The sequence below is a fragment of the Ornithodoros turicata genome, chromosome 4, assembly GCF_037126465.1.
Source record: "Ornithodoros turicata isolate Travis chromosome 4, ASM3712646v1, whole genome shotgun sequence".
In the NCBI taxonomy this organism is placed as follows: Eukaryota; Metazoa; Arthropoda; class Arachnida; order Ixodida; family Argasidae; genus Ornithodoros; species Ornithodoros turicata.
The window spans coordinates 9,747,725-9,774,349 of record NC_088204.1 but is presented as its reverse complement, the minus strand read 5'-3'; the positions used below and the strand labels follow the sequence as shown (position 1 = coordinate 9,774,349).

Genomic DNA, 26,625 nt, shown 5'->3' with positions numbered 1-26,625 from the left:
CTATCACTTATTGAGTGCTTCTAAGGGGTCCGCTAGGTGGCGAGTAGCCAGCTGGAGCGGCGACCGAATCATGAGCAGAAAACGGGTCTCATGGGCGTCATAATGTGGTGTTATTTTTTTTTCTTCTGTTTCGCCCCTTTTGTCGTCTCTGTCGAAGAGGAAGAGTAGGGAATGGTGAAGGCACAAGAGAGAAGAGTCATTAAGGATACCGTTCATTCATGCACGTGCAATGCCTCGCGGGAAGAACGAGTGTCATCCATCGCGCCGTGTCACATTTTCACGCGCCTTGTGAGTGCTGCGCCAAGATACATCGCTAAAATAGCGTAAACGATTTTGCTCTCCTCAATATGTCTACTAAATGCAAACGACGCGAGATGGAGCGTCCCTGTACATAATCTCTCTTCTTTTTACCGACTCCTACCTTCTCTTCAGTCGACGTCTGCAAATGAACATAGCTTCAGTAGTTGTAGAACGGCACGTTTAAGCCCCGCCCTAAACTTGCTCCTATTGGCTGCAGAGACTAGCCGCATCACTCAGCGCCCCGACAAGTAGTGCGCCGACGCTACAACTACAGGAACCCATAGGTGGCACTTGGTGGCGCTGCAGTATAATTTCTTCAGCGGTGTAATTTCATTAGGGTTGACATAGAGCTACGAGTCACTTCGATTCCGCCTGGCGCGCCACCCTCTTCTGCGGCGGCGCCGCTGCCAGTTGTGGTGGCACTGCAACCTGGCGTAAATCATAGTGAAATCGATGAATTTCCTGCAAAAATGAGAAATAAATTCGTTCTTCCTATTTTCCTCTACGAAGAGCCGCCCTGCCTAATTTCAGTGGCAAAAGTCGACTCCTATAGCTCTGTTGGCACCTGTGAACGAGTCTGCGTCTGCTACGCTGTAAGGTGGTAGCGGCAGCCTGGAGCTTTAAAGGGTAAGGGAGGGCAACCTCTCACAGTCTTGCCGTACATTCTGGTCATCTAGATGCTCCACGAATGGGATACGAAGCGTACATGGCGTATATGATCATCCAGGCGTGCCACACGATCAAGGGTGCCGCGCCACCGCCACCAAAATATTCTGCCTGGCTTGTCGCTCTAAGTTGACAATGGAAAAATGGCTAGGAAGCAAGCGAGCTGGTGAAGATGATGCATAATGCAAAACCCCGAGACTAGGGAACACGAGACTTCGTGTTGTGTCTGTCCTTTCGTGCTCCCTAGTCTCGCGGTTTTACATTATGCATCTAAGTTGACAGGCTACAGTTCTTAGGTTGAACACGGGTACAAAGCATTACCAAAGTAATGAAAGCGACGAAACGAAACAGGAAACGGAGGAATAATCTTTGGTAATCTGGACCCTGTAAAGTCAAACCGCTGGAGTTCATTCAGTGCATACTCTAACTTCACTAGTTCGATATACAAAGCGAACAGAAATGGAAAAGGCAAGCAGCTGTGGCTGACAACAATCCACCCCGTAGAAAACCTCTCGCATACGTGAAGCTACTTATGTAACATAATGACTCGGAGATGTCCCTTCCTGGACGCCGACTTATATGGGATAAGAGACCTTCCTGCAGCCACCCTGCGAGAAACAGCAAGATGTTGCGACCAAGGTGATTTAATCAGAGTGTGGCCAATCGGAGGATGCTACGAAGTTTCGTCCCCTGTCTGTGGGGTGACATATGCGAGCAAAGAACGTAGTCAAACAATGCCGAACAACGGATATACGTACGAAGGAATGATTCTCTTTGTGGTGAACGATGTAGAGGACACAGGTGGAGTGACCGCGTCGGTGTATTACCGGGGCCTCGTAAGATCCGCAGTTTATGGAGCCGTCTGTGTGCAAGAGATACGTGGACGTGATAGAGTACGCATGGATATGGCATATAGTCCAGAGAGCCGAAAGTAGATGCACTCTAAGAAGAAAAAGGAGTAACATGGTTCTTTTGGGGACTAGCATTGCCACATCCACTTGTCCCTATCGGGGCTAAATGTAATTTCATTCTTAAGAACTAAAAGCTGTAATTGCTCCCCAATGTGCTCGTTTTTTTTCTTTTTGTTATTATTGTTGTTGTTGCTGTTCTTGTTGTTTTGTTTGTTTTTTCATGACAGTGTACGTATATAAAGCTGACGACTGTGTGATTTGGCAACTAACGCGTGATTTTTTTGGAATGGTCAGCACCAACAATGACGATCCAAAACACAGCGCGAGAAGACACGACGGAAGAAGAGAGGACAGGACAGGCGCTGACTCCAACGAACAGTTTAATAACACAAAAACCAGTACGCAGGCGCACAGCCGCCAACCCAGTCACCCCACCTTGGTCCAAAAGCGCAGACGCTCAGACAGACACAATCACTACCGCCTCGACAACATCCTCCTCTCCCCCGATAACAAAGACACAGAAGTTTGGCTCGCACACCTACCGCCTCTATCCCCGATAAAAAACGCTTCAGATAACTCCCGCGCACTCTTATCTCTGCTCCTAGATAGCACGACAATCTGACTGAATAGCGGAGTACACTTACATTTGGTAACATGCATAGGCAAATGACGCGTGTCCGCACTAGACAAAGACCTTTCATGCTCCTCCTGTCGTCCTGCGCCTGTCCTGTCCTCTCTTCTTCCGTCGTGTCTTCTCGCGCTGTGTTTTGGATCTTCATGTATAGTCACCAACGTGCCCAACAGCGAGTCCTCTTGAGCAACAACAATGTCACGTACCAAAACGTCTATTTTCCACCGCTAGTTTAGGAAGACCAGGATACTTGGCACTCACGCTCTGGTGTCGGAGTAACTTGCAGATAACAACAAAGGAAAATGCTAGTTTCTCACCCGTGCAAAACACCAGTAGTTAAAGGCAATCACAAGAATTCTATTGGCAATAGAAGGGTATACCGTGATACTAAACACTGAAGGTTTGCGTGGGCTTCGAGCGGGGTTTTGCGGTGCCGTGCCAGAACCTCCTAGCTAGCGTTTCCTCTCCGTCTGTTTATTCAGAACTGTTTCTGCTCCCGTCGAAAGTCCCATCGAGAAAGTTCTCTAGTCTGAGGTACAATGCGATAAAGTTGACCCGATCTATGCAGACGTTAAACAGAACACTGTTTTATCGGCACTCTACCTCCGTTTAATTGTCTGAGGTCGCAGTAGATTTGCCGATTGCTGTCGGAAAGAGGCATGGTAGATGCATATCACACAGGATAGAAGCGTGCAACGAAGGCATAGAGAGAAGTACCAGCTTGCAGTCACCCTATCTCTACTCTCACTTATACATGTCTAGTTCACCATCCGCTCGCAGTAGAGAGTTTCTCCATTGTGAGTCTGCTTACGCACGTGTCTCTCCCGTGGAAAAATTATACAAAGAAACTATTTGTGCCGAAAATATGATGTCAACGGTGTTCACATCTACGGAGCTTTTGGCACTTGGTATAGCTGATTTTATAGAGACTGATTTCCTTTTTAGATATATATATATATATATGTTCAACTTATGGGATAACTTCAGTGATGGCCAGTAGTTAACTACATGTAGTTAAACTACTAGTTAAACTACCTGATTGTAGTTAAAAAGTAGTTATCAACTACTTGCAGAAATGTAGTGGCAACTACTAGTTAAACTACTATTTTAAGTAGTTAACTACAGTAGTTAGGTTACTGAAGGCGCAACTATTTCTGATTTTGCCGCAAGCTTTACGGCACGATTGTGCTTCCGACTTTTACCTTGAGCTACTTGTTTGATGAGAACGGAGGTGCAGAGCAATTGTGTCGTGCATGTGTACTAAATCTTCACTTTTAATGCTTGTCTAGTGAAGCCTCATTTGCTGTGAATTAATTCTGCAACTTAGTTTATCGCGTAGGCACAGAGAGAATCCCGCCGCAAGCTTTGTATTTGACTATCGTAGCAATGGCTTGAGCCAAGGTTTATTAGTGCTTGTGATTCATATTTAGGTGTCCAAGAACACTACAAGGGATTTGTGTTGGTGGACAACGTTAAGTAGTTATAGATGTAGTTAAACTACATTACAGTAGTTAAAAAAGTAGTTTTAACTACTCCCCTGAAAAGTAGTTGAACTACTAGTTAAACTACTGTAGAAGTAGTTAGTGGCCATCACTGGATAACTTATATATATGTTCCCAATAACCCAATCTTCAACTATGGAATCTGCGAAGTTAGAGCAATTTTTTCTCCTGGAGTAAGGTATCGCTTTGCGTGTTTACATAAATAATTTGAAAAAAAAAAAAAAGATTGAAAACTGAGGACGAGCTCGTGAATGGCGCCTTTCCAATCTAAGATTTTCGTATTGTTTCTTAGCTGTTACAGTTGCACCTGGATCAGTGTAAAAGGTTTGAAAGTTGAGTGTAGTGAGCGTTTTCAGTTCATCTAATTTCATTTGAGAATTTTAAAAGAGAAAGTTTTCGAAGAATTTCTGAAAGGAAATTCGAAAAAGGAAGGCAAATCTGAAAATTTTCAAAGAAACTTATCAAATAAAGATCTGATAAGATTACGTCCCAGGGATCCTAAAGATAAATACCGTCGGCCGCGCTTTATTAGGATAAATAGCTTCTTTTAAAATCATGATTTTTGGACAGGATAAGTGATGCGCCTCATATGGGCACTTTTTTTTTCACTTCTTCACTCAGATAACACGATATACAGGGTGTTTGCTCTAACGTGTCCAGAAATTTTATTTAAAGCGAGCGATAACAGAGAAACGAGCGCTACTTTTCAGCCATTTGACTAAGCAGTACCTGTTTCTTACCCAAGTAGCAGAAAAGTACCACTTGCTTTTCTTTTATCGCTCGCTTTAAATATATTTCTCGACCCGCTAGAGCAAACACCCTGTATATACAGGGTGTCTTTTTTTATACAGATTTTTCATTAAAAAACTATAAGAGCTATAGACATCCTGTTTTCACTTCTATCATCTCTTGGCCTGCGGACGTTCTTGGCCATCTGTTGCTCAACCGTCGAATGACTCCTAAAATTCGTTAATTAACTTTCTAGTTATAAAAGCTACGAAGTTGACCCAATGAGAACATCTGTTCCCTTCTGTCACCTGATACCGTCGCCGTTTTCAAAACAAAAATCCGTTCGATAGATCGTCCACAAAAAGTATAGTTCGTTATTTTTATAGTTTACATGAAAACGCTTATAGTTTTTGATGAAAAATCTGTATCGAAAAAAAAAAAAGAGACGCCCCGTGACGCCCCGTATATATATATGTATATATATATTTCAAAGGCTTAGGAGGGCGGTTGACGACGATAATGCATTTTTTCCTACTTATATATACAGTATGTGTATATACAGGGCGTTCAAAATTAAGCTTTCACTAGCACTTTATAAATAGGCGAACAAAAGAAAACTGGTGCTATTTTTCTGTTCCTTGAGTAAGAAACAGGTGCTACATAATTAGCAGCACCTGTTTCTTATACATGTAGCGTAAAATTATCATCCGGTTTCCTGTCATCGCTGTGTTTGGGTAGCGCTCGTGAAAGCTTAATTTTGAACACCCTGTATATATATATGGGATAACTTATGGGATAAGTTATCCCATATAGCCTGTATCCACATGTATATCCACATCCTGTACAGCCACATGTGATATGTGTATATACGTATATATATATATATAAGTGAAATGATAAGACTTGGACTACAGATTACAGGAACGTTAACAAAAACTAATTTATTTAATGGCCAATTTAACACATAGATTAAAAAAAAGGAATGGTCGACGTTTCGACAGTGGCACTGTCTTCGTCAGGACAAAAATGGCTTTTTGTCCTTTTGGCTCTTTGCCAACAACCTATAGATGCCAACACATTCAGCAATTGCTTTACCAAAGAAATGATTGTCATAATTTATAATTCGGGGTTGACTTACACGTAAGATGAGTCAGCCTACATTTTGTGGCGACATGCCATACGTGCCGCAAGGTAGAACTGTGCGAATAATTCTTATTTATTTATTTGTTTATTTATTTGAAAATACTACAGGACCCCATGTTTTGGGACCCAATTTCGACCACCAGGGGTTCTTTAACGTGCGCCGGAAATCTCCGACACACGAACGACGCTGGGATAGCCGGGAGCGCGCTCGTTTCTACTAAACGGTGCCACTCCTTTTCCGGGGCGTGGCGCTGCTGATAAGCTCTCACGCTTCACATGAAGATCGGAGCGCGGAAGCGCTGCTCCCGCTCCGTAGCGTATGGAGAAACAGGAGGCCCGAAAACCAATGAGCGGCCTTGGAAACTGCGCCTGTGGGCGTATCGCGCTCCTGGCTCTGAAAGGCTGTTTAGTAGACGCAACAGAGTACGAGGGGCAGACTACACCGAGTACGTTGGGTAGAGGGAGGTAGAGCCGCTACCACGGTACTTAACCCGCAGAGCCTCTACCTCTCCTCTGCTACCGTCCCTGCGGCCTGGATCGAGCCCGCGACCAAACCAAACTAAACCCATTTAGCACAAACAAACTTGGCTTTTAGCGCGCGCTCGAAAGTTTCACCGCAGTAAGCTAAGCATGTATTCAAGTCGCCGAAACAGTTTTAAAATTTGTTCGTTGTATTTTATCCTCGGCTGTTGCGTGGTGAGTTATGCACCTCGTCTAGTACCTCAACTAATCCTGACTTAACGTTGTTGACACACGCTGTGTGAGAACAGCAGTTAATTATCAGCTTGGAAGCTGACGCTGTGATCGGATTACGAGGCACTCACCAACTAATCCCTGCGCATAAAAAAAAAAAAAAGGATGAAAGCCAACTAGCTCGGCGGCCTTTGGGCGATGTGGGTTTATGGAGGCGAGCCGTACATAGGACCTACAAGTACAATAACACTGCCGTTTCAAAGCAGTTTGGGTGTTTAAATAGAGTTTGGTTTATAAGGGACACTCTCTGGGATATCCGTTAATACACGATCTTAAAAAAATGAGTAAAGTGGGGGAGGGGGGACTATTGCAGTTTGTAGACCCCCTATAGATTGAAATTACTCCCTATTTTCGTCCGTTGTCACTCACATTGGTTCCCATAACACTGCAAATTGTCCCTCAATTATTTCGCATAAACTTTCATGCGTTTAGGCTCGACAACAACAACAACAATAAATGAAGAAGTGATGATGACATGGGATGTTTCCCCGTGGTAGCGTTTTAGGCTCGAAAGGGAAGAATGATTGTGGGCAATGCATTTAGTACCGAGATTTCCCCTTATCCCCTGGAATTAACACTCGTCTTCTGTTAGTGCAGTTTCTATGACGTGTACGTAGTTTTGTCCTTTGAAATTTAGTACTGTATAAAGACGACACTATGACTATATACCCAAGAACAAGCGCACACGCGTACGCGCATGGTTCCACCACGCCTTGCGCATCGTGCCGCGTGAACTCCTCCAGGGCTCTTTTTTCTTTTAACTCCGTGTTAGGGCCGCGAAGCAACTGTGGCTCTGAGCGACGCACAGATGTGGACAGATGGAGAGAGGACAGCTGGAAAGAAGGTGGGACAGAGTGGTTATTTTATTATGCGTCCTGGGCAGACTTCAGTGGGAACTCTGCCGACATTAGTCTGGGAAATCTTCGGAAAACCCAGTGGAAAACCTCAGGCAGCACAGCCCGGTGGTAGGGTTCGAACCCACCACCTCCCAGTCTTCAGCACGACCTAGCCTTAGCACGCTCCATCATGGTTTATAGGTTCCAGTGTAGCACGACTGAGTGCACAACTGTGCCCGTGTACAGTGTATGGTTATTTGCTCGGTCATAAACGCGAGCGAATGGAAGAGTAAAGGATTTACGTTTGAGGATACGACGGCTTTTTACTGCATCGCAATTTTGTCGCTGCGCGTCTGTTATAGCACTGCGTTGCGAATGCTTTTTGAACGTCCTCGTGACGATGATGGTCAGAGTACGAGTACATTAAAGTAGCGCTATGGGACGGTACAGAGTGCGTTTACGAAGCCTGGGACGGAGGAGCTGTCGTTTCCCGTCTAAACCTCTCTGATAGTTGGAGGACGCGGATGGGTAACGGCGATACCTTTCATTTGCGAAGAAAGGGCTCATGGTGGAAACTAAGGGTAGATGAGTATATTTTTTGGCCCTATACTATATTTTTTTATACCTTTACGCGTGTAAAAGCGGTGTTTCTGTAAATCAACGCCATTCTTTTTTTATTCCGAAAGCTCAACCTAAAGGTGTAATAACAGTTATGAAAATGGTGTTTGCGAAACACCTATCTGAAACGGTGCTTGGAATGGAATACCTACACCCTCGTGAAATTGCGTTTCCTGTAGAACTATGAGCTTTGAAATGGTGCTTTTAGTATAGAGTACACCACAGAAAAGTGTGTCTTACAAAGTACGCTTCTGTATAGTGTGAAAGTTGCACCGGAAGATTATGTGCCACAGGACAAGACATTTCCACCCGAGAGGTGTAATAATAATTTACTATGCAGCGTAAACCGTTCATCAACAGTTCATCTTCTAATGCGAGGTAGGACCCTTAATGCACAAATTCTAACGCCGTTTGACTTCTTATACGGAATATTAGATATTGTGATAATCTAGAAGTGAAACACGATGGTCTTAGCGTTTCTCATCAGCTTAGCGTCGCTCGGCTTTAACCCTCGTGCTGTCGACGATTCCTTCACAGAACGATCCAGCCGACCCTATCACAAAAATGTCAAAACAAACGACACACTATCCACGTAAAAAAGGCACTTGAATCCCTCTTTGATGAGCTACTCATTTTCAGTGGAGTCGGGGGAAAGAAAAAAAAAAAGATATCACTTCCACTAGTGCTCTATACTTTGTATCAGAGGTCCCTTCTTCATCCGTAAAAGCCAACGCAGTCAGAAAAAGGACCCTCTGCATTGAAGCACATTCAAACGCAGTTCTCAATTTGCTTGCCGTGGCACTTATACTATTCCATCCCTCCTTTCTAAAGTGAGTCTCGTCAAAGTGCACACTGGTATAAATAGCGAAAGGGTTCACGTTGTACTTCACGCTATATATATATATATAAACACTACGGCCGTAAAAATTGCAGTGCAGTGCTCTATTTTTGGAAATAGAGCAAACTCAGCGCAGGTACAGACATTAATACCTCGTCTCGAAACAAATGACTTTTTTTCTCTTTTTTCTTTAGACATATAGAGTGGATTCTAAGTAAATTATCGCGAAAATACCACCGTTCCGTAGAGAGAAAAGAAAATGATACTGAGGTGTTGTGTTGTTTGATAGGTAACAGAAAGCTCGCACTATCCTGGTTCATCGCTGGATTCTGTATTCACACATCTTGTGCTACCCTGACTGCACACTTGTACGCGTTTTAGGTATCGTGTTTAAAATACTGTATTTTAAATACTTTTTTCGATATGTAGTATCTTGCTAGTTACTTTTTCTAATGTGTATTTTGTGCTCTATCTAAAATACTATTAGCGGTATTTTTTTTACTTAGTTCTTTAATTACTTCGTTAATTGTCTACACTCTGCTGCAGGCTTCTCGCAGCCTTTCATAGCTTCATCTCTTCTTATCTTCTCTGTCTTTCTTTCTTTCTTTTTTTTTCTTTTTTGTTGTTGTTGTTTATTTTGTCCGAGCGATATAAGGACACCGTCCGATAGGTTTCAGTTAGGTAAAGGCCTTTCGGACCATCTATACATTGTCAGCATGGAGCCCCTACCAAGCAGCCGCCTCTACTTCCTTGGCGATATCTCAGTTTAAGTTTCGAAAAGACACCCACGGTCTTCTTTAGAACCGATAGCGCTCAAGTATTTTAAACGTATCTTAAATATACCATTTGAAGTATTTGGTACTCTATTTTAAATACTTTTGTTGTCGAATATTTTGAGCCGCATTTTAGCTACAATCGGCTTTCAGTATTTGCTATCGTATTTTAAATATATTTGTGCGCGGTATTTCGTACACGTCTGCCTGGCTGCCTGCACAATAATCAGGCTTGACAATACAATACAGTACAGTATGACATGACAACTACGTGTCAGACACGCGTCCAGTGCCTTAATGGCTGAGTGGGATTCCTCTGGCAAGTCGCGACCTCCACGAACACTCGCAGCGCCATCTCTATTGATTTTTAGGGTTATTGAACCTCTCTTTGCATTGCAATGGATAGACTCGTGTCTAATTTAATAAATTATCCTGCTACTTGTAGCGGCGCAGGGCAGCCAATTAAGAAGGAAGGACCATACAAAAACGGTAAGACTGCAGAGAAACTCACGTCCTTCAACAGCTTTGAAGTACTTCGCACCGTGCTGTACAAGACACCTTCTTTTTTTTTCTGCGTGCATAAGTTTCGAATTAAACTTTTGCTGTTGCTTAGAACACGGCGCGACGGCTAATTAAGCTGTAACCACGGGAGAGAGCGTTACTAATCAACACATCAGATTAGTCCGCTCGTCAGATTATTAAGATGAGCCTATGTACTAATTTCGGAACACGCTGCTGGGGTCCAGATCTAGTTAACTAAGACCAGTTTATAGTTTTATCCGCAAGCGTAGTTAAAAAGAAGTGTGCGGCTTTTTCTTAATTTCGTGGCAGCATTAATTGTTAACAGCGACAGCAGCATTTGAAGAACTCCTACTCAGTGTCGTAGCGTGGCAACGAGAGAAAAAAAAAGCTTTGGCGAAGGACGTGATATGGTGACGAATGAACCACACGGACACGTTTGTCGGACTGCGGTCAGGCCAGTGAACATCGCAGGCGTTTAGCAAGCCATCCTCGAGAACCAGCGAGTAACAGTCCGGAATATTGCAGCCCAGTGAAATGAATGAATGATTTCATGATTGATTGAATGATTGATTGATTTTATTGTGCCCAAGAACGGCCGCAAGAGCCTTGGTGTTGGCGCACTATCAAATTACAGTAATATACATGTATATACAGCAGCACACGTTAATGATATAAAGGACAATGGCAAGAAGGCAATTCTCCAAGGCACTAGAAGGTTAAAAGAACATGGTGTCTGCTCTAACGTGTCCAGAAATTACATTTGAAGCGAGAGATAAAAGAAACGCAAGTGGTACTTTTCTGCTACTTGAGAAAGAAACAGGTACTGCTTCACTAGTAGCACGCACCTGTTTCTTAGTAAAGTAGCTGAAAAGTAGCGCTCGTTTCTCTTTTATCGCTCGCTTTAAATAAAATTTCTGGACACGTTAGAGCAAACAACCTGTATATACATACAGATTAAAAACATATGGGGAACATGATAACACAATTATAGGGAAGAGGCTCCTAAAGCGCGATATTTCCGACAATATTTGAAAGAGTACAATGAAGAAGAGAAAACAAGGTAACTATATAGACAACAAAAATTAAGACAGCAGGGAACAAACAAGTCTGGTGAGGATGATTGAATTTAAGGCAAGCAATATGTAATGCCGCTTTTAAAGGCAGTATATGAGGGAAAAATATCACCCATGAGGACGAAAAAAGATTCCTCCAAAATTGCGACAACGTGCGAGTAGGTGGGCAGGTTTTATGCACTGTTGGGGAGACGGTGAGCTAAAATCGCCTGTCAGTACTTCGCCGTCCGATATTACCTTTGTTGCGCTTGAAAGGGATGTGTCAATATTGTATTTGAAAGTGGACCATGGTGCTACACGTGTTTATTACTCGAAAGAAATAGACTCGCAACACCTGGAGATTTGAGACGAGATAAACCAAGGAGTGCTTATTTTAGACAACCGTGTCCCTATATATATACAGTACATAGAAGGATGGTGGACTGCGAAGGGTGCCACAAGAATAGCGAAAATTTATGCAGCTTAGCAAGAGTTGGGGATCGACAGTGGAATGTACACATTTGTAGAGGAATGTGGCATCAACAATTTGACGACGCGATGTCGGGGGGGGGGGGGGGAGGAGTTTAAGGTGTTTTAAGACGCTACAGTAGTCGAACGTCTCGAAGCTAGGGACGTTCCGGATGTAAAGGTTGGGAACAAAATGAAGTGCGCGTTTCTGTACAGCTTCAAGGCGATTACTCTCAGGAACTCACAGTGCGTTCCATGCGACGGATGCGTATTCTACCTCTATTAAAACGAATGTTTTGTAAAGTCTAACAAAAACAGGGGGAGTGTCAAAAACTTCGCACGTACAGGTTAAATAAAACAGTGTCCGAAGAGTAGAACAACGAACTGCAGCGACATGATCATGGAACGTCAGTTTGGCAGCAAAAGTAACTCCAAGATCACGGACAGTGCTGACCCGAGAAATTTCAGTGCTAGACATGTAACGAAAGGTAGTAGCATCTGTTTCACGGGTAAATGAGATAATCTTGGGTTTTGCAGCGTTCACCTTGAGGAGGTTCTTCGTGCCCCAATTAAGTATGCTAGTTATGTCTGCTTGCAAGAGAACGCAATCTGTGTGGGCAGTGGATCATTCACGAGCACTTACTGTTGCGCAAAGCCTGTAATTGTGAACCGCTTATGTGAAACGATACGCATAGGCGGTCATCCTCGGTGTGAATTAAAACTCCAGGGCAGGTGGAGCACTTCTGTATCGTGCTAAGGTCCGGCTGTCAGCGCCGCCGCTCCTCTGACGTAAACAGGGATGACAGGTTGAGCCCTCCTGATTGTAAGCGACAGTGAGTTTTTTAAAATGCGATGGTTATGTGTAATTGTGGTTGGTAGAGAGCTTGCTATGTAAAATCAGTCTCTGTGTCTCGATTCTGTTATTACTGCCAGACCAATCGCGAGACAGACCCTATTTAATGACGTGTATTTAATGAGTCATTCTCAAGTGTGCAAGGGTTATAGTACATTAAGTAAACAATTGCCTGTGCTATAGTCATGGCCTGCAGCACAACACTATCGTTATCATGTTCGCACGCGGTTGCTCAGACGTCGAAGCTTTTTTTCGCGGCTGCGTTTGCTGTAGCTACCATGGACTAATGATGGTTTTGACACCCATGGGCGGGTAGGCGAGGCACCGTTGGCACCTCGAAAGTCTAGCCAATATTGAAGCAGTACGAGCCTTCTTGCGCATTTCTACCTCTACACAACCAATTCTGCCCTACTGCCCTTTTCTGTTACCTTGTTTCCACGCTACAACACATTCGTTGAGTAGCAGTTCTTCAAATGCTGCCGTTATTCCATTTGAAACACCAGTGGGTTCTTGATGGGATTGCGAAACCTAATTCCGCTCTAAAGGCAAATTGATGGGCTAGGTATACGGTACCGTACGTAGCGTGCCCCCAGAAGCCCCAAAATGCATATTCGCATACGTCGAAATTCAATCAGTTTTCAGTGCGCGCGTTATAGTGCGTTATAGTGGCCTCGATCGAAAATTGTTGTCCGTGCTCTGGCTATCTGCAGTAAAGGTATATGGAGTTTTAAAGGAGCATGGAAGTCACCCCAAAAAAATTTTTTTTCTCACTACGGCGTCTCCTGCAACGAATAAAATGAGCTCCTGCGAAAGAACGATGAGCGCAGGTGACCTGCAGAGCACGCGCAAGGCTCTATTCCGCACACTTGTAAAAAAAAAACCTCTCCACGTGCAAAGAGCGCATCGGCGAAGATTTCTATGGGCGAAGGAGAAGACATCGTGACGTATCATGGGCTCCGGACCGTGACCAGTGACGTCCAATGGCACGGATCAACCCCAAAGGCACCGAACAGTTTCTACGTCAGGCAAGTCTCGTGTCTCTCGTCCGAGACTGCTTCCTTCGACTGTCTTTTGTAAATTTTATTGCGCAGTTACAACACACCGCAGAGCGAAAGGATTTTGCATTGGTGACTCCTAGTGGACAGCTTCACAGCCATGTTCCATGCTCCTATAAGCCGTACGCCCATGCGACATTGCATTTGGCAGCTTTTTCTCCTGAATCCCCCGTTACAGTAGACATTAATCATATTTGCTTGTTATAATATCGCATCTTTTAGGAACACGTTTTGTAACTCAACGGACGCACGCAACGCAATACACACGTACACAATACTCCATCTGATTTCCCGGGAGGTTTGAGGACTTGCGCACTGAACAAATGCTATCTCCCACGGACACCATCAAGACTGAACCTATGAAGACATACTAGGTTGTGTGACATCTACAACGTTACCATCATGTACCATACCATACCAACCACATACCATACCAACCGCCAGGTACCATACTAACGACACTGTGTCAAAAGATTTCTGGGTATTCTTTACCAAGTCGCTCCTGGTCGCGGAGACTTCGTCCTGCCATGATGTATTACCTTCGTCAGCATGACGTTGCGTCTGCAAGAAAGGCACTCGAACGGAATACTTCCGCTCTACGCTCACGTGCAAAGTAGAAACACTGCATGACATCTGACGTGTCTTGTTGAAACATTCACTACCATATATATTATTCGTATCATATATGTGCCCAATTGAATGGCAGCAAAAACTAAACATTACATTGCGCTTTCCGTGCTTGACTGAAGAACACGGGTGTCGCACTTCAAAGTAGCGTTCACCATCGGACAGTTGAATGCTCTATTGAAATCCGGTAGTGTGCTCATGAATTGGCTCACACGCTGTCCGCCTGCAACGTTGATCTCGCTGCTGCAAACGTGATGGTAGAAGAGGAGCATGTAGAAGACTTGGCTCGGGGACACCTTCATCGTCCCCCAGCCGTCCATTACGAAATGCCACGAATCCGTCATTGCTACTTTAGCCGTTATCCACGTACCCAGCCAGGGCTCCGACACGCGTACACCGGGCAGTGCGTTAGGATGGCTACATTTGAGCAAGTCCCACTCGGCTGTCGTCCCTCCTTGAGACTTAAACAAGCCTATTACGTACGACCAAGTGGCGTCCGCGATCTGTGTGCCAAGAATAGCGAAGTTGATTAACCTATCGGTGTCGTTCTTGAAGGACAACAACGCGTAAGTGGCAGGGGGAACGTAAAGGTACCCTCCCATTATAGTAACGGAGGTGTTATAGACCTCCCTTCCTTTGAAGAACTGGAAGATGAGACTGCTGATTGCCTGGTACCGGTCGTAGTACACCCAGTACCGGAGGACAGCGAGCGCGTTCGCGCAGTAATTTTCAATGCTGCTGTGATCTTTGACATGCTTGTCGCCGACGTCCTGGTCGTCGGTGTATTTTACTAACGTGATATTGAAAACCGGTGGGTCCCGGTCCGACGGCAGCAGAAGCGTAATGTTGCTGATGATGTTGCTTAACAGGCGGACTGCAGACTGTCCATGGGTGCGGCTTATGACTTCCATTCTTATGGCGCCCACAGTCCTGTCGAAAATGGTACGAACCGTGGCGTCTTTCTCATCGCTAGTCAGGGCGATTGTCAGAGCGTTGTCCCATAACGGTGTAAGGTCGTTGGTCACCTGGGCGCATTTCTGCGCGGGTACGGCATCCTTAGTCCGCGCCAGATCCCAAAGGCCGGAGTCGATCGAAGACGCTGTGAGGATCACAAGCAAGGCTATGGCTGCCGGTCGCCACCGAATATTGCTGAAAGATTCGAATACGAAGTTCACAAGCGATGCGCCAGTGACGACAACCTCGGAATCGGTTGAATATCGGAGGCCCTCGTACACCCACACCCATGTCTCTTGAGGGATACTTGGTAACAAGAGGCTCACGTCGGAAAATTTAGTCGTGTGGACTTTGGATACTTCTTCACTGTTTTCTGAGGGTGATCGGCTTGTTGAATACCGAGTCCTAGAAAGAAAGGGGCAGCATACTAAGACATTGCAGACGTGTAGGTGTTGGACATGTCGAGTCATTCGCCTGGTTCTCATATGCATGCCTCTATCCTCGAAGACTTGCTACATTAAATTTCCATTATACCATCTATAAAGGTATGGTTTTATGCGTACAGACGCTCGTACTCGAACCTATAGACTCTAGAGGATCAGGGGTTCGAGTCTTGGCGTCGGCTCACTTTGGTTTTTTCTTGAGTTGTTTGAATTACATTTTTGCTAGGACGTTGGAGACTTAAGTGTTTGTGTCTTACCTTATGCTTATGGGGATCACCTCGAGTTATCCTCATGACGTACCTTGTATACAAAATGTTCTATTTTAGGGTTGAGCCTACGCACGCTATCATGCTCACAAAGGAATCCGTGTTGTTTTCACAAATGTTGTTACAACAGACATTAGGCTGCCTTCTAAGAGGAAGCAAGCTTGAAGGGAATGAAGACTTTTTTTTAACATAGGGCCGTCAGGCAATTATGAACTGCATACTGCCACAAAGATGGCGTACGCCCCCCCCCCCTTTCTTTTATTTTTTTTAGCACATCAGTTGAAAGAACGATGACACTCGGGATGATGGTTGGCTAGGAGCGTACTATGTGGTGATGTTCGTTGTTAAAACTGTACGTGGTGGAGGAGTATTTCCTCCTTGTTTCCCTCCCCCAATTGCACTACCAAAGGTACGTTTTTAGGGAGTTGGAACCCCCCTAGCTACGCCCTTGCATCGCGCACAGTGAGAAACATCCCCAGGATGGTATGGGATGAGATTGGATTGGATAGCAGGAATCCCGAGGTGTAGGAGCAGGACGAAGGGCCGTGGCAACGTCATCTCGATAAAGGAAGACGGATCGTTCAAGCAAGTTGACGTAGTCGTTAAGGGTCTGCTAATCACGACCGTGCTTTCAGCAGTCGAAGCCTCTGTTTGAGACAGTCTGCGGCGATTGTCTGAAGCAGACGACATCGCGATGTCTACGTCGTGAAGGAGCGAGGGCCAGCTCTCACTTGGCGACGCCCGACACGACGTCGTGAGCGGGCGGCGGAAATAGACACTTGTTTCCGGCCTTGGAACAAGAGAGACGTCGAGCCAAAAAAAAAAAAAAAAAAAGCCATGCCGAACTTCTTTCACGACGTCGGCGAGAGCTGCCGAAGACGATATACTGACGACCAATAAGGTGACACAGAAAGGCCACGCCTTCTGATTTTTCGTCTGCTTTGGACGACGGAATGCCAACTGTGCTGGGAACAGGTCCCCCAAACTCGGAAAAGCGTGCAACGAAGAAGGCCGCCACTAGATACCCCACTGTTGCCGTTCCGGATCATTTCAGCGCGCTAAGTTTAGCGGCAAAATGTTTTTGTTGTTTCTGCGAATGAATCTATAGTCTTTATATGTCCAAATAAAACGCGTATAACAACTTTCTGTGTCGTGATTCACTTTTTGGTCCCGTTTTTAAACGTGTTGAGCGATCGGAAGGATCTAGTGCACGGCTGCGTGCATCACATAGCGTACCTGTCATACCAGGCGCCGCAGGCGCAGTCGTCCATTTCTCCTTCGGTGACTTGGCCTGGCTTGGATTGTGCTTCAACTGGATCTTTAGCGCGCTACAATCAAACGCAAGCCAACGTCTGGTAACAATGGGGTATCTAAGGGCGGCCTCCGGCTTTGCACGCATCGGGATAGGAACAAATACATGGGAAAATGGCGACTTTGGGGGACCTGGCTGGGAACGTGAAAAACGTGCGCCCTGACGGGGCGGCGGAAATGCGCCTCTACTTCTGCCGCCCACTCACGGCGTCGCATCGGGCGTCTCCAAGTGAGAGCTGACCCTGAGAGAATGCATTAAGCAGGCTTTGTGAATCTACGTAAATGGCGTTGGCTGTGACCGTATTTATCATACCCGCTCTCGGGCTTGAGACGTTGGGGGATCGCTCTCTGCAAGCCTCTCTCTTTAGAAGCCGTTTACTTACCTCCAGTTTCTTTCTCCTTCATATGCAGCTTTGCTTCCAGCCTCTGCCCCTGGCGGTTCCCATGATACAGTTAACGATGAACGCCACGAAATGTCTGGTAGTATACTTACGCAGGACTAGTCGTCGTAGTGAGCTCCGTCGGTGACCTTCGTTGCACTTCGCGGAGGAACTCCGTGACATCGTTTACTGAGACGTTTGCGTTAAAGTGCTGGTTGGTGAAGGAGATGGCTATAGCGAGCGCTTCCTTCGCCACCACCTCATCGCCGATGAATCTTGGATAGACAGAAATGGACATATGGGCGTTCCTCCGCTTCGAAGGGGGAACATAGAAGAAGTTGATGAAGAAGAAGAGGTAGTACTCGCTACCCAGCACAATCATATCCTTGAAGATAACCGCTTGCGGAGAATTCAGTGCAAGATCTGGCACAACCTGAAAATAAATGAAAAGAAAAAAATGTGTCTACATCTGCGGGCATTCTGGTGATCTTCGGGTGGTGCCGCACTCGTTTCTCTGGCGTTGTAAAGGATGCACACTATACACACTGCCGCGTGCGAAGAGGCCAACTCGTTTTCTTGTGATTTTCCCCGAAAATATCTGACGTGATATCACACCCTGCGATGCAGCTGAGCAAATACACCACTGACGGCGCGTCTGTAGGCACATATCTGGCGCGCATATGCTCTTCTGCTCCTCCTCTCTTTGCCCTATCTCCGTGTCGTCTTCTTCCGCTCACTCTCTGTATGACACCGGCTATCATTGTCATTGACGGACCTACAAGGCTGCCGCTTTAAAATGCAGTATACTGTAGCGTCAAGCGAGGTGTAAAATTACGTGTGAGCATTGCGGACGGTTGATCTAACACTTATCAGCATGGCTCTAATAGAGACGATCCACTGAAACAATCATCATGGTCAAGAATGAACCGCTAGATAGCGTCGGCAATTAACTGCCGTGCCTGAGATCCTTGTTTGAGCATTTGCGAAGCTTATATACCCGTGTCACACGAGCAGTCTGATCATTTTAATTTGATTTGATTTGATTCGGGTTTTATTGGCGCATCAGATACTAAGACCTTTTATCATTTTATCCAAAGGCAATTGCAAAGGCACGTAGAGACCCAAAGCGTACAAAGCTTCCATCCTCTCAAGGGGCATGGGATCCAGTGCAGCCTAACAGGTTGACACGTTACACGCGATACATGTATTTTCAATGGTCATTGGTTCCAATAATCATTGAAAACCAATGGCCATTGAAAATGCACGTATCGGCAACTTCTTAACCGGCATGGGGTTCAGTTCAGTGGGATTCGCGGTTCAGCCTAAATCGAGCTCTCGCAGAACACATGTTTCGCTTCTCTCTCAATAAAAAAGCAGCAAATCTAAAGTCATTTTATTATTACCGTTATGACTGCCCGCAGTGCCGATTCCACGATGTGCTTGGCGCCTCTAAGTGCATGCCTGATGCAGCCGCCGTAGTAGAGTCCAATGACCTTGGCTGATGGTGAGCTGCCCGAATGGCCATGTTCCACTGTCGGCGCCTTCATTTGGAAGATGGGAAAGACCACATCTTCCATTAGGCGTTCCCGCACCTATTTGAAAGATAAAAGGCACACACATAAAAAACAGCAGCCGACTCCCCAGCACAGATTTTCTATTGAGGAGGGAAGGGAGATTTGATTGGCACCGAAATGAGAGAGAATCGTCAGTGACGAAACAAAAATAACAAGAAAATGAGCGCGCTGTCCCAGCCAGCCTGCGGAAGCGCGTCCGCGCTTATCATAATCTGCTAATCTTTCGCGGGATGGTAGAGCAGAGTCGTCTTCTCGTCTGGAAAAATAAAATTGTGGAAGCGACGTGCTCGGACGACTCTTAAGCATTTCAATTCAGGAAAGGTAATCATGTGTCCACCGCGAGGTTCCTCCTATCATTATTTCGAATGGGACATGTTATATTCGGTACAGGCGGAGCGTGGAACATGCTTGAAAAAATAAAATGAATGAGAAAGAGACACTGGATGACACACTCGAGCAAGAAATCGATAAGGTGACCCCTAGGCTGATTTAAAGTGACCCTTGAGCATTTCCAAGCAACAAAGAAAGGGTGGGCCAAGCTTGGCAATAATTAGGCTGGCCTACGTGGCCTTGCTTGACACGTTATCGGCCAACAACCTTGTTTCTTGATACCGATCTCTACCCTGGCCAATGATTTGCCAAACACTTGCTAGCCCATATTATGCCAAGCTTGTGCCAAGATAAACACCAAAGCACTCCTGCGGCGTCGCTCATATTCATAACTCAAATGTCTCGCGACGTACGGCAACGATTTCTCATCCTTTGTTTGTTGCTCGTATTTCCCACAACCAACCGTGAGCACGGAGTTTTAAAGCACAAATATTTTCCACAACAGACAATATGCACGGCGTTTCAAAGTGTACAAAACCGGCCTCAAGGAGCGCCCAAGTCGAGGATGGTTTAAGAATACGGCGCCAGCATCTCGTACGAGTCTGACAATAAGTCGTGATATTCCTATGTCATTATGCGACCGTGAACGAGACTGGAACATGAATGAACATTACATGTGAAGTTATGTAAATACAATGAACAAATGTGTAGGCATGGTAGTAGAACCTACTGCGCTGGTACGGTTTTCCCTCCACGCATAGCAGCTGTACTGGTAGAAGTCTTGGCAGGGATCTTTGCTTCGGTTAATAACGTAGTGCAGGGTCTCGAGAATATCCGGGCAGCAGAAAGCAGACCTATTCTGAATGCGTCGAGGAGAGTACATGGATTTGTAGAGGATGTACGAAAGTGCAGAGGCAACCAGGGCAGCGAAGACAACGGACAAGACAGTTGCAACGGCAGTAGCTGCTGTTCTTCTTTGGTGCGCGATGGTTGAGGCACTGGGCGACACAAGTGGCATTCCTGAACCCTCAGTAGCCAATGGTTCGGGATGTGTGTTCAAGCGAGCCATGACTCCCTAGTGGCCCTCTGTGACAGGTGAATGGTTCTGTCGATCTGCAAATTCGTCGTCTTCCAGTCAAAATGCAAATGTGCAAATTGGAATACAACCCGCGATACTGTGACGTTTTTCTTCTTCTGCTTCGTCTTCTCAAGAGATTGCCGTGAGCGACCGTGAGCCACTATGGTGAGCCATTAAAGGGACCATGAAATGATTTTCGCAAATTCCGAGTACTCTGCAGGAAACCGTTCTCATGATCCCTCACTATCGTACACACATCGGCTTTTAGCTGTATTTTATTTATTAACTGTATTTCAACTGTGAACGACGAGGAGGACACACCCCGCGTGACCACATGGGTGCATGGTTTCCGTTTGGACAACAACGACGTCGTATATCTGCCGTCGAAATCACTTGAAATATGGCGAAAGGCAAATTGTCAGCAATGGAGGACGAGATTATGCGACACACGCAGCGTCTATGGATCGTTCGGTACGCAGCAGCTCGTAAAATGTCACCGACGGAGGTATGTTCTGACGAAGAGGAAGTTCAAAGAGGAAAACGTGCTCCGGTAACCGTGCTGAGAGTCAACGGCTAAATTACATTTCTCGTAGGATTCTATGTCAACGGTTAGATACAATCTTGTCTCCAAGTCAAATTAAAGCATATTTCATGGCGAAGTATGCAAGCTTGTTTGCAAATTTTGCAGTTTGCTCGCAAAAGCCCGTCCACGAATCGGCAACATGTTCAGTGTATGGTGTCACGGCCAGTTCGCCTCGGAGGCGGGCCGTAGCAGCTGCCGTCCACGCCCGTGATTAATAAGAATATCTTTGCTATTTGAACCATTTTCAATTTTATATTTCACAGAGTGAATGCTTTAGTACAGGGGAACAAATTAAAAATGATCGTGGGCGTGTCAAATATCATTTCATGGTCCCTTTAAGGGAGATCCTTCTTCTTCCTCCACTTCAGACGTTGGCCGTTATCGACCATGTACAAAATGTTTCTACCGGCCTTGGTGGCTCAGTCGGTAGCGTGTTCGCCTTCTGATCGCGGGTTCGAACCCTTCCGAGGGCGCCCGCAACTTTGTGGCAGTGTACAAGTTGCTTAGACACGCCGTGTTCCGCGAGGGACGTTGAATGCGGGGTATGGTGAGCTAGAAGGACCCAATCCAAGAAGGACCCGTGAGCTAGCTCACCATATGCGGGGTGCCGCGTGGTGAGCTTTCATCGCAAAAGACAGCTCACAAAAACGGAGTGCTCAGAAACACTGTATATTTAGCACCTTCCGGACATTCTGAATGTGCGGCAGCGAGTAATGTCGTCCTCTACCATCTCAGGAGAGGTAAAGCTCAACCGGGGGAGAATTGTAAGTGAGCGGCGCCGGCAGGGCGGAGAAGAGGAGGAAGAAGAGAGGTTTAGAATAGAATAGAAATAAACAGTTTGAGACAGCATAGTCTTACAATCGCACGTTAAAAAAACTCTCGTACGCGTACGCTTGGGGACCCGGCGAACAGTAGTGAGGTAAAGTCACTGAATCCAGTGACTTTAGAGCGGGGTTTTTCCTCTATCGTGCGCCCCCATCGGAACCAGAACGTGCTCGGCAAGAATGCGATATGGTTGGCAGGGACAGCTGGCCAATCTATTGTTCGTAGACCGAGAGTATGGTGAGCTAGAAGGCTCACCATACCGAGAGCTTGAAGAAGCTCACCATACCGAGAGTGCGCAGGGTTGCACCCGACAAAAAGTCTACCCGCGTCGGCAATGCCACCCTCGGCAATTACTGAGTGTTGATGGAACATAGCGTTGTCTGCGTACAGGGTGTTCCACGAGACGATGTCATTAGACTCCTGAAAATATATTTTACTTACATGGTAAAAAAAATTATGAAACTATTCACTACTCACGCTGCTCCCCAGGTGGCGTCGTGACGTACAACACTGAAGCGGCTGAGATCGCAGTGAACCGTTCTGCAATGACAGCCACTTCAGTGTTGTCCGTCATGGGGAGCAGCGCCTCAATTGCTCCTCGCAACACCGCCACGTTTCTAGCGATAACTTTGCGCTGCAACGTTCCATCATTTTGGAGTTCACCATGGCCGAATCTTCTTCCGAGCTCATATACATGTGTTCTACGAGAGGATGTCATTAAATTAAATTCCTAAAAATAGGTTTTACGTCAAGAAAATCATAAAACTGCTTGGAATACACCGTACAGACTTTTGCCACTGATTGTTGCCGTTTTCATACATGTCACGCATTCATTAAGCTAGTTTCGATAATTGATCTCGCAATTTAGACAAACAAATGTAGTATGGACATGAATATTTTATGAATTCGCATATGGCCATAACGCACTGTTCCAATGAAAATCACTGGGTGTTTTGCATGGTTTCTAAAAACATTTGACAGCCGAAAATCAGTCGCTGGGCGAAGCAATCTCGCTCTACGTTTGCGCAACTGTGGGTCCGTCCAAATATCCTTCCTCCTGTGCAAGAAGAAAACAAACCACACCACAATCACACCGTCCCCAGCCGCCAGCCACTAATAATGACTGGCTGCGCGACAAGGCTCTCGATCGCCCTTTCCGCTTCGTCTCAATAAAGGCAGAGACAAAAGTTGCGCAAACGCAAATTTCATCGAGCATGCTTCGCCCATCGACTATTTGTCGGCTCTCAATTTTCTGTTTCTTTTTTTGTAGAAATCTCGAAAAAAAACGCGATTTTGATTGGCCTGTGTTGGTTGAACTGTGTTATGGCCATACAGGCTTCCGAATTTATGAAAGAAAATGCTACCTTTGCTTGGCTAATTTGCGTGTTCGAGTTACAAAATTATCTTAATAATGCGTGACACGAACGTAAGCGGCCTCAATCTGTGGCAAAAGTCTGTACGGGGTATTCCAAGCGGTTTCAAGATTCAAGAAGAGAAGTAAAACCTATTTTTTAGGAATTTAATGACTCCCTCTCGTGGAACACCTGTATATGAGCTCCGAAGGAGATTCTTCCCTGGCAAATTTGAAAGTGATCGAACATTATAGCGCAAAAAGTTTTAGCGAAAAAAAAAAAACAAATCCTTCACTCAAAACAATCAAAAATGGCGGTGTTTCGAAGAACAGTTGACACGCCACTCCCCAGAGGCACAACACTGAAGTGGCTGTCATTGCAGAACAGTTCATTGGGACCTTAGTCGTTTGAGTGTTGTGCGTCACAGCGCTTTACTAAAAGGAATAATCACTACACTCTCTATACACTCTCTGATGCAGCGTTATAGCTGTCATAGCATCCGCCCTGTTTCATCGTACTACAGGAGAGATAATGCGCTTTCAGTCAGTTCGATGAATTCCAAGTTACCCTTCATATCTCCATTTCTAAACTGCGTAGCTCGTCATAATAATCAGAAGCAGACGTTCAGCGTTCTTCTCCTTTTCAGCAAACCTACGCTTACCCTATTTCTCCAACTTCGTTATCATTGGAACCGCTTCCGAATACCACAAATGCAGGTACGCGTCTCTATTTAAATTGCAACGCCGCTATATATCAAATAACCGCTATAAATGCACAAAACGAAATCGCGCATCCCACGCTTCTATTTTTCCGGTCGAGCAGTCTGCGATCGCTGAAAATTGAAGAAAAGCAACACCGTGAAATGCAACGTCGACACGGAACCTACCGCTGCGCAAATTGCCTTTCTAACGTGAACCAATGCTACCGCCAGGTGGCATTCAATCGCTGTCTTCCTGGAAGGTATGCGTGTGCACATTGGACGCCTCACAGAGTTGGTATAATAGATATAAAAGTAAAATTATGTCCGGATGCCACTAGACGACGAAAGTTTCGTTGGAAAAATGCCACTTCATTTGGGTAAGCGAGAACGTGGAATATGCGGTGCGTCTCTCCATGACGACAGAGAAGAGACGTGATTGGATTGGGTAAATTGGGTATGTATAGTGTTGGGGTGACTGTACTCGTCACGAAATATTGTATGCCGCTGTTTCTGTTTGCAGCGAACTCGTGTAATGTGGTGGATGTAATAATAGCTACGATGCAAGTTGTACATTGCGATAAAAAATGGAGTAATTTTCGTCCCTTTGGAGACTAAATGCATTGCCACTTGCTCTTTCTCCTTAGCTTACGTCATGCCTCATGCAAAGAACGACGACGCAAGTAAAGAGGTATTAGATACAGATCGTGGTCGTGACCCCTGGAAGACATCCGATACGTTATGGTATGGTACATAGCATCACATCGCGTCTGATATATGTTATCACGTAAGATATTTGTTATCATGCATACGATCGTGTGTTATATATATCAAACGTGATGTGTTTCACACTGATAAAGGTAAGAAGACCCGGCAGTTCGACTGTACAAAGTAAACGGAAAATGTCCCGGTCGTTAACAAGACGCTTGAGCACACATGGAACACAAACGCTCAAGAAACACCGTGGATCACTTCTTGAAAACTGCGCCACCTTTATCCTTAACTAGTTTAGAGCAGGCGCTGGCACGTCTTTTCTGATGATGGAATCCGTATGGATTCCGAAACGTCATTTTAAACATGATTACTCCCGACATTTGAACAATTTTTAACATGGTCTAAACTGGATCATTGATTTCCGTGGTGTACAGTGATACGAATTGATTTTACGCTTAGTGGAGCATAACATTTTAACAAACCCGAGCCCATCTGTTTCTCCCCGCTGTCCACAAAGTCTGCTGAAGTCCGCAAAACGCATATCTTTCACTTTTTTTATTCCTTTTTTATAAGAGCGTCATTGTACTAGAGGCTTCTCGAAATATTTCATTTATTTTCCGTTGTCATATAATGCAGTCGCTGCACCTGATACACTTGGCGTTCCCAATCGATCTCCACAAAGCTCCTGGGGAATGGGGATGATCGACAAAAGATTTCGATTTAGAAGAGGTCTCGAGCACGAAACTTGCGAGCATCAGTGGTTCCTACATGCAGTGCATAATAAAGCGCATTCGAATGGATGGCCGTTGCGTTGCAAGGCAGACCGAAAAGAAGAAATGCATTGATCCGTGTCTGAAGATGGAGATTCCAATATTTCTTACCTAGCTGCTGTGCTGGCAGAAATGGATCTATCCCTACCGTCTCCTGTGTAGGGGTCGAATGACAAGTTCAACTGCTTATGCTTGTAGCCTTTTGCTCCATAGCAACTGGGTAGGATCTCTCCGTTGCACAGGTCAGCGAGGTTTTCGGAGTAGAATTTTACCTTGGCAACTTTCGTGATGTTAATCGCGTTAATGAGTTGATGCCTTTGGCTGGTAGGTTGCGGGTACTAGCTGACAGTTGCATGAAAACGTTGCATGAAAGTTGCTTGAAATTTATTTAGTGCAAGCAACGCGCACGATCGGAAAGTCGGAAATTCTATACGTAAGAAAAATAGCCAGTCGGGGGCATGTGCAAACTTTATTTATTTATTTATTTATTTATTTATTTTATTATTCTCGTGGCCTGTGTTGTATTGTCACCCCTGTGTTGTATTCACTGGACTGCATTCCATCGGGTACAAAAATAGTAAGGAGACGGCACTTATATATAGCGTACAGTGTGGTCATGTGAATAATAATAAGAAGAGAGGAGGCAAAAAGGGAAAACGCAAACGCACGTAAACTCTAGAGTTTCGATTCCTGAGCTTACGTGCGTTTTCGTTTCTCATTTTCTTTGGGCCTCCTTTATTGTCACCTCCACATTATATTTGTACCTGATGAAAGGCACTCCACTGCGTCAAAGCTTGTATGCTAATAACGAACAGCTCCGGTGTTTTTATCTTTTATTATTAAGAAAAAAAAGGCGAAATAATTTTTTTCCTACGTGATATTGAGGCGACGAACCCGGGCGCGAATATCGATGCTTTCGTTTGCCTCCATTTCAGACTTGTGCCCCTGTCACACGGGCATTTTCGATCCTGCTCGACCGAACCTGCTTGAACCCAATGCAGATCGGATGGTGCTACACGGCCGCTTCCAAGCAGGATCGAACTTTGATCCTGCTTGACTCAAGACAGTTCC

The 26,625-nt window shown here is 45.3% G+C and overlaps 1 protein-coding gene and 1 long non-coding RNA gene across 2 annotated transcripts in view; one reads left to right on the top strand and one right to left on the bottom strand.

The window, feature by feature from the left end:
• Positions 1-26,625, top strand: part of LOC135392706 (uncharacterized) — a 223,261-nt gene that overhangs the window by 140,484 nt on the left and 56,152 nt on the right. The gene's annotated exons all lie outside the window — the stretch shown is intronic.
• On the bottom strand, positions 14,319-20,700 carry LOC135392703 (uncharacterized). The gene is made up of 4 exons (XM_064623430.1): positions 20,266-20,700; positions 19,035-19,223; positions 17,745-18,064; positions 14,319-15,636 (listed from the first exon to the last, which is right to left on the bottom strand). Exons 1-4 carry the CDS (start codon positions 20,602-20,604, stop codon positions 14,370-14,372), a joined length of 2,115 nt encoding a protein of 704 aa, XP_064479500.1. The 5' UTR covers positions 20,605-20,700; the 3' UTR covers positions 14,319-14,369.

Bases quoted from the DNA above. Each gene is read 5' to 3' on its own strand.
- LOC135392703 (XM_064623430.1), bottom strand. From the start codon at position 20,604: ATGGCTCGCTTGAACACACATCCCGAACCATTGGCTACTGAGGGTTCA. The intron at 19,224-20,265 runs GTAGGTTCTACT...TCTTTCAAATAG, and splicing joins GGGAAAACCGTACCAGCGCA to GTGCGGGAACGCCTAATGGA. The intron at 18,065-19,034 runs GTAATAATAAAA...ATTTATTTTCAG, and splicing joins CACTGCGGGCAGTCATAACG to GTTGTGCCAGATCTTGCACT.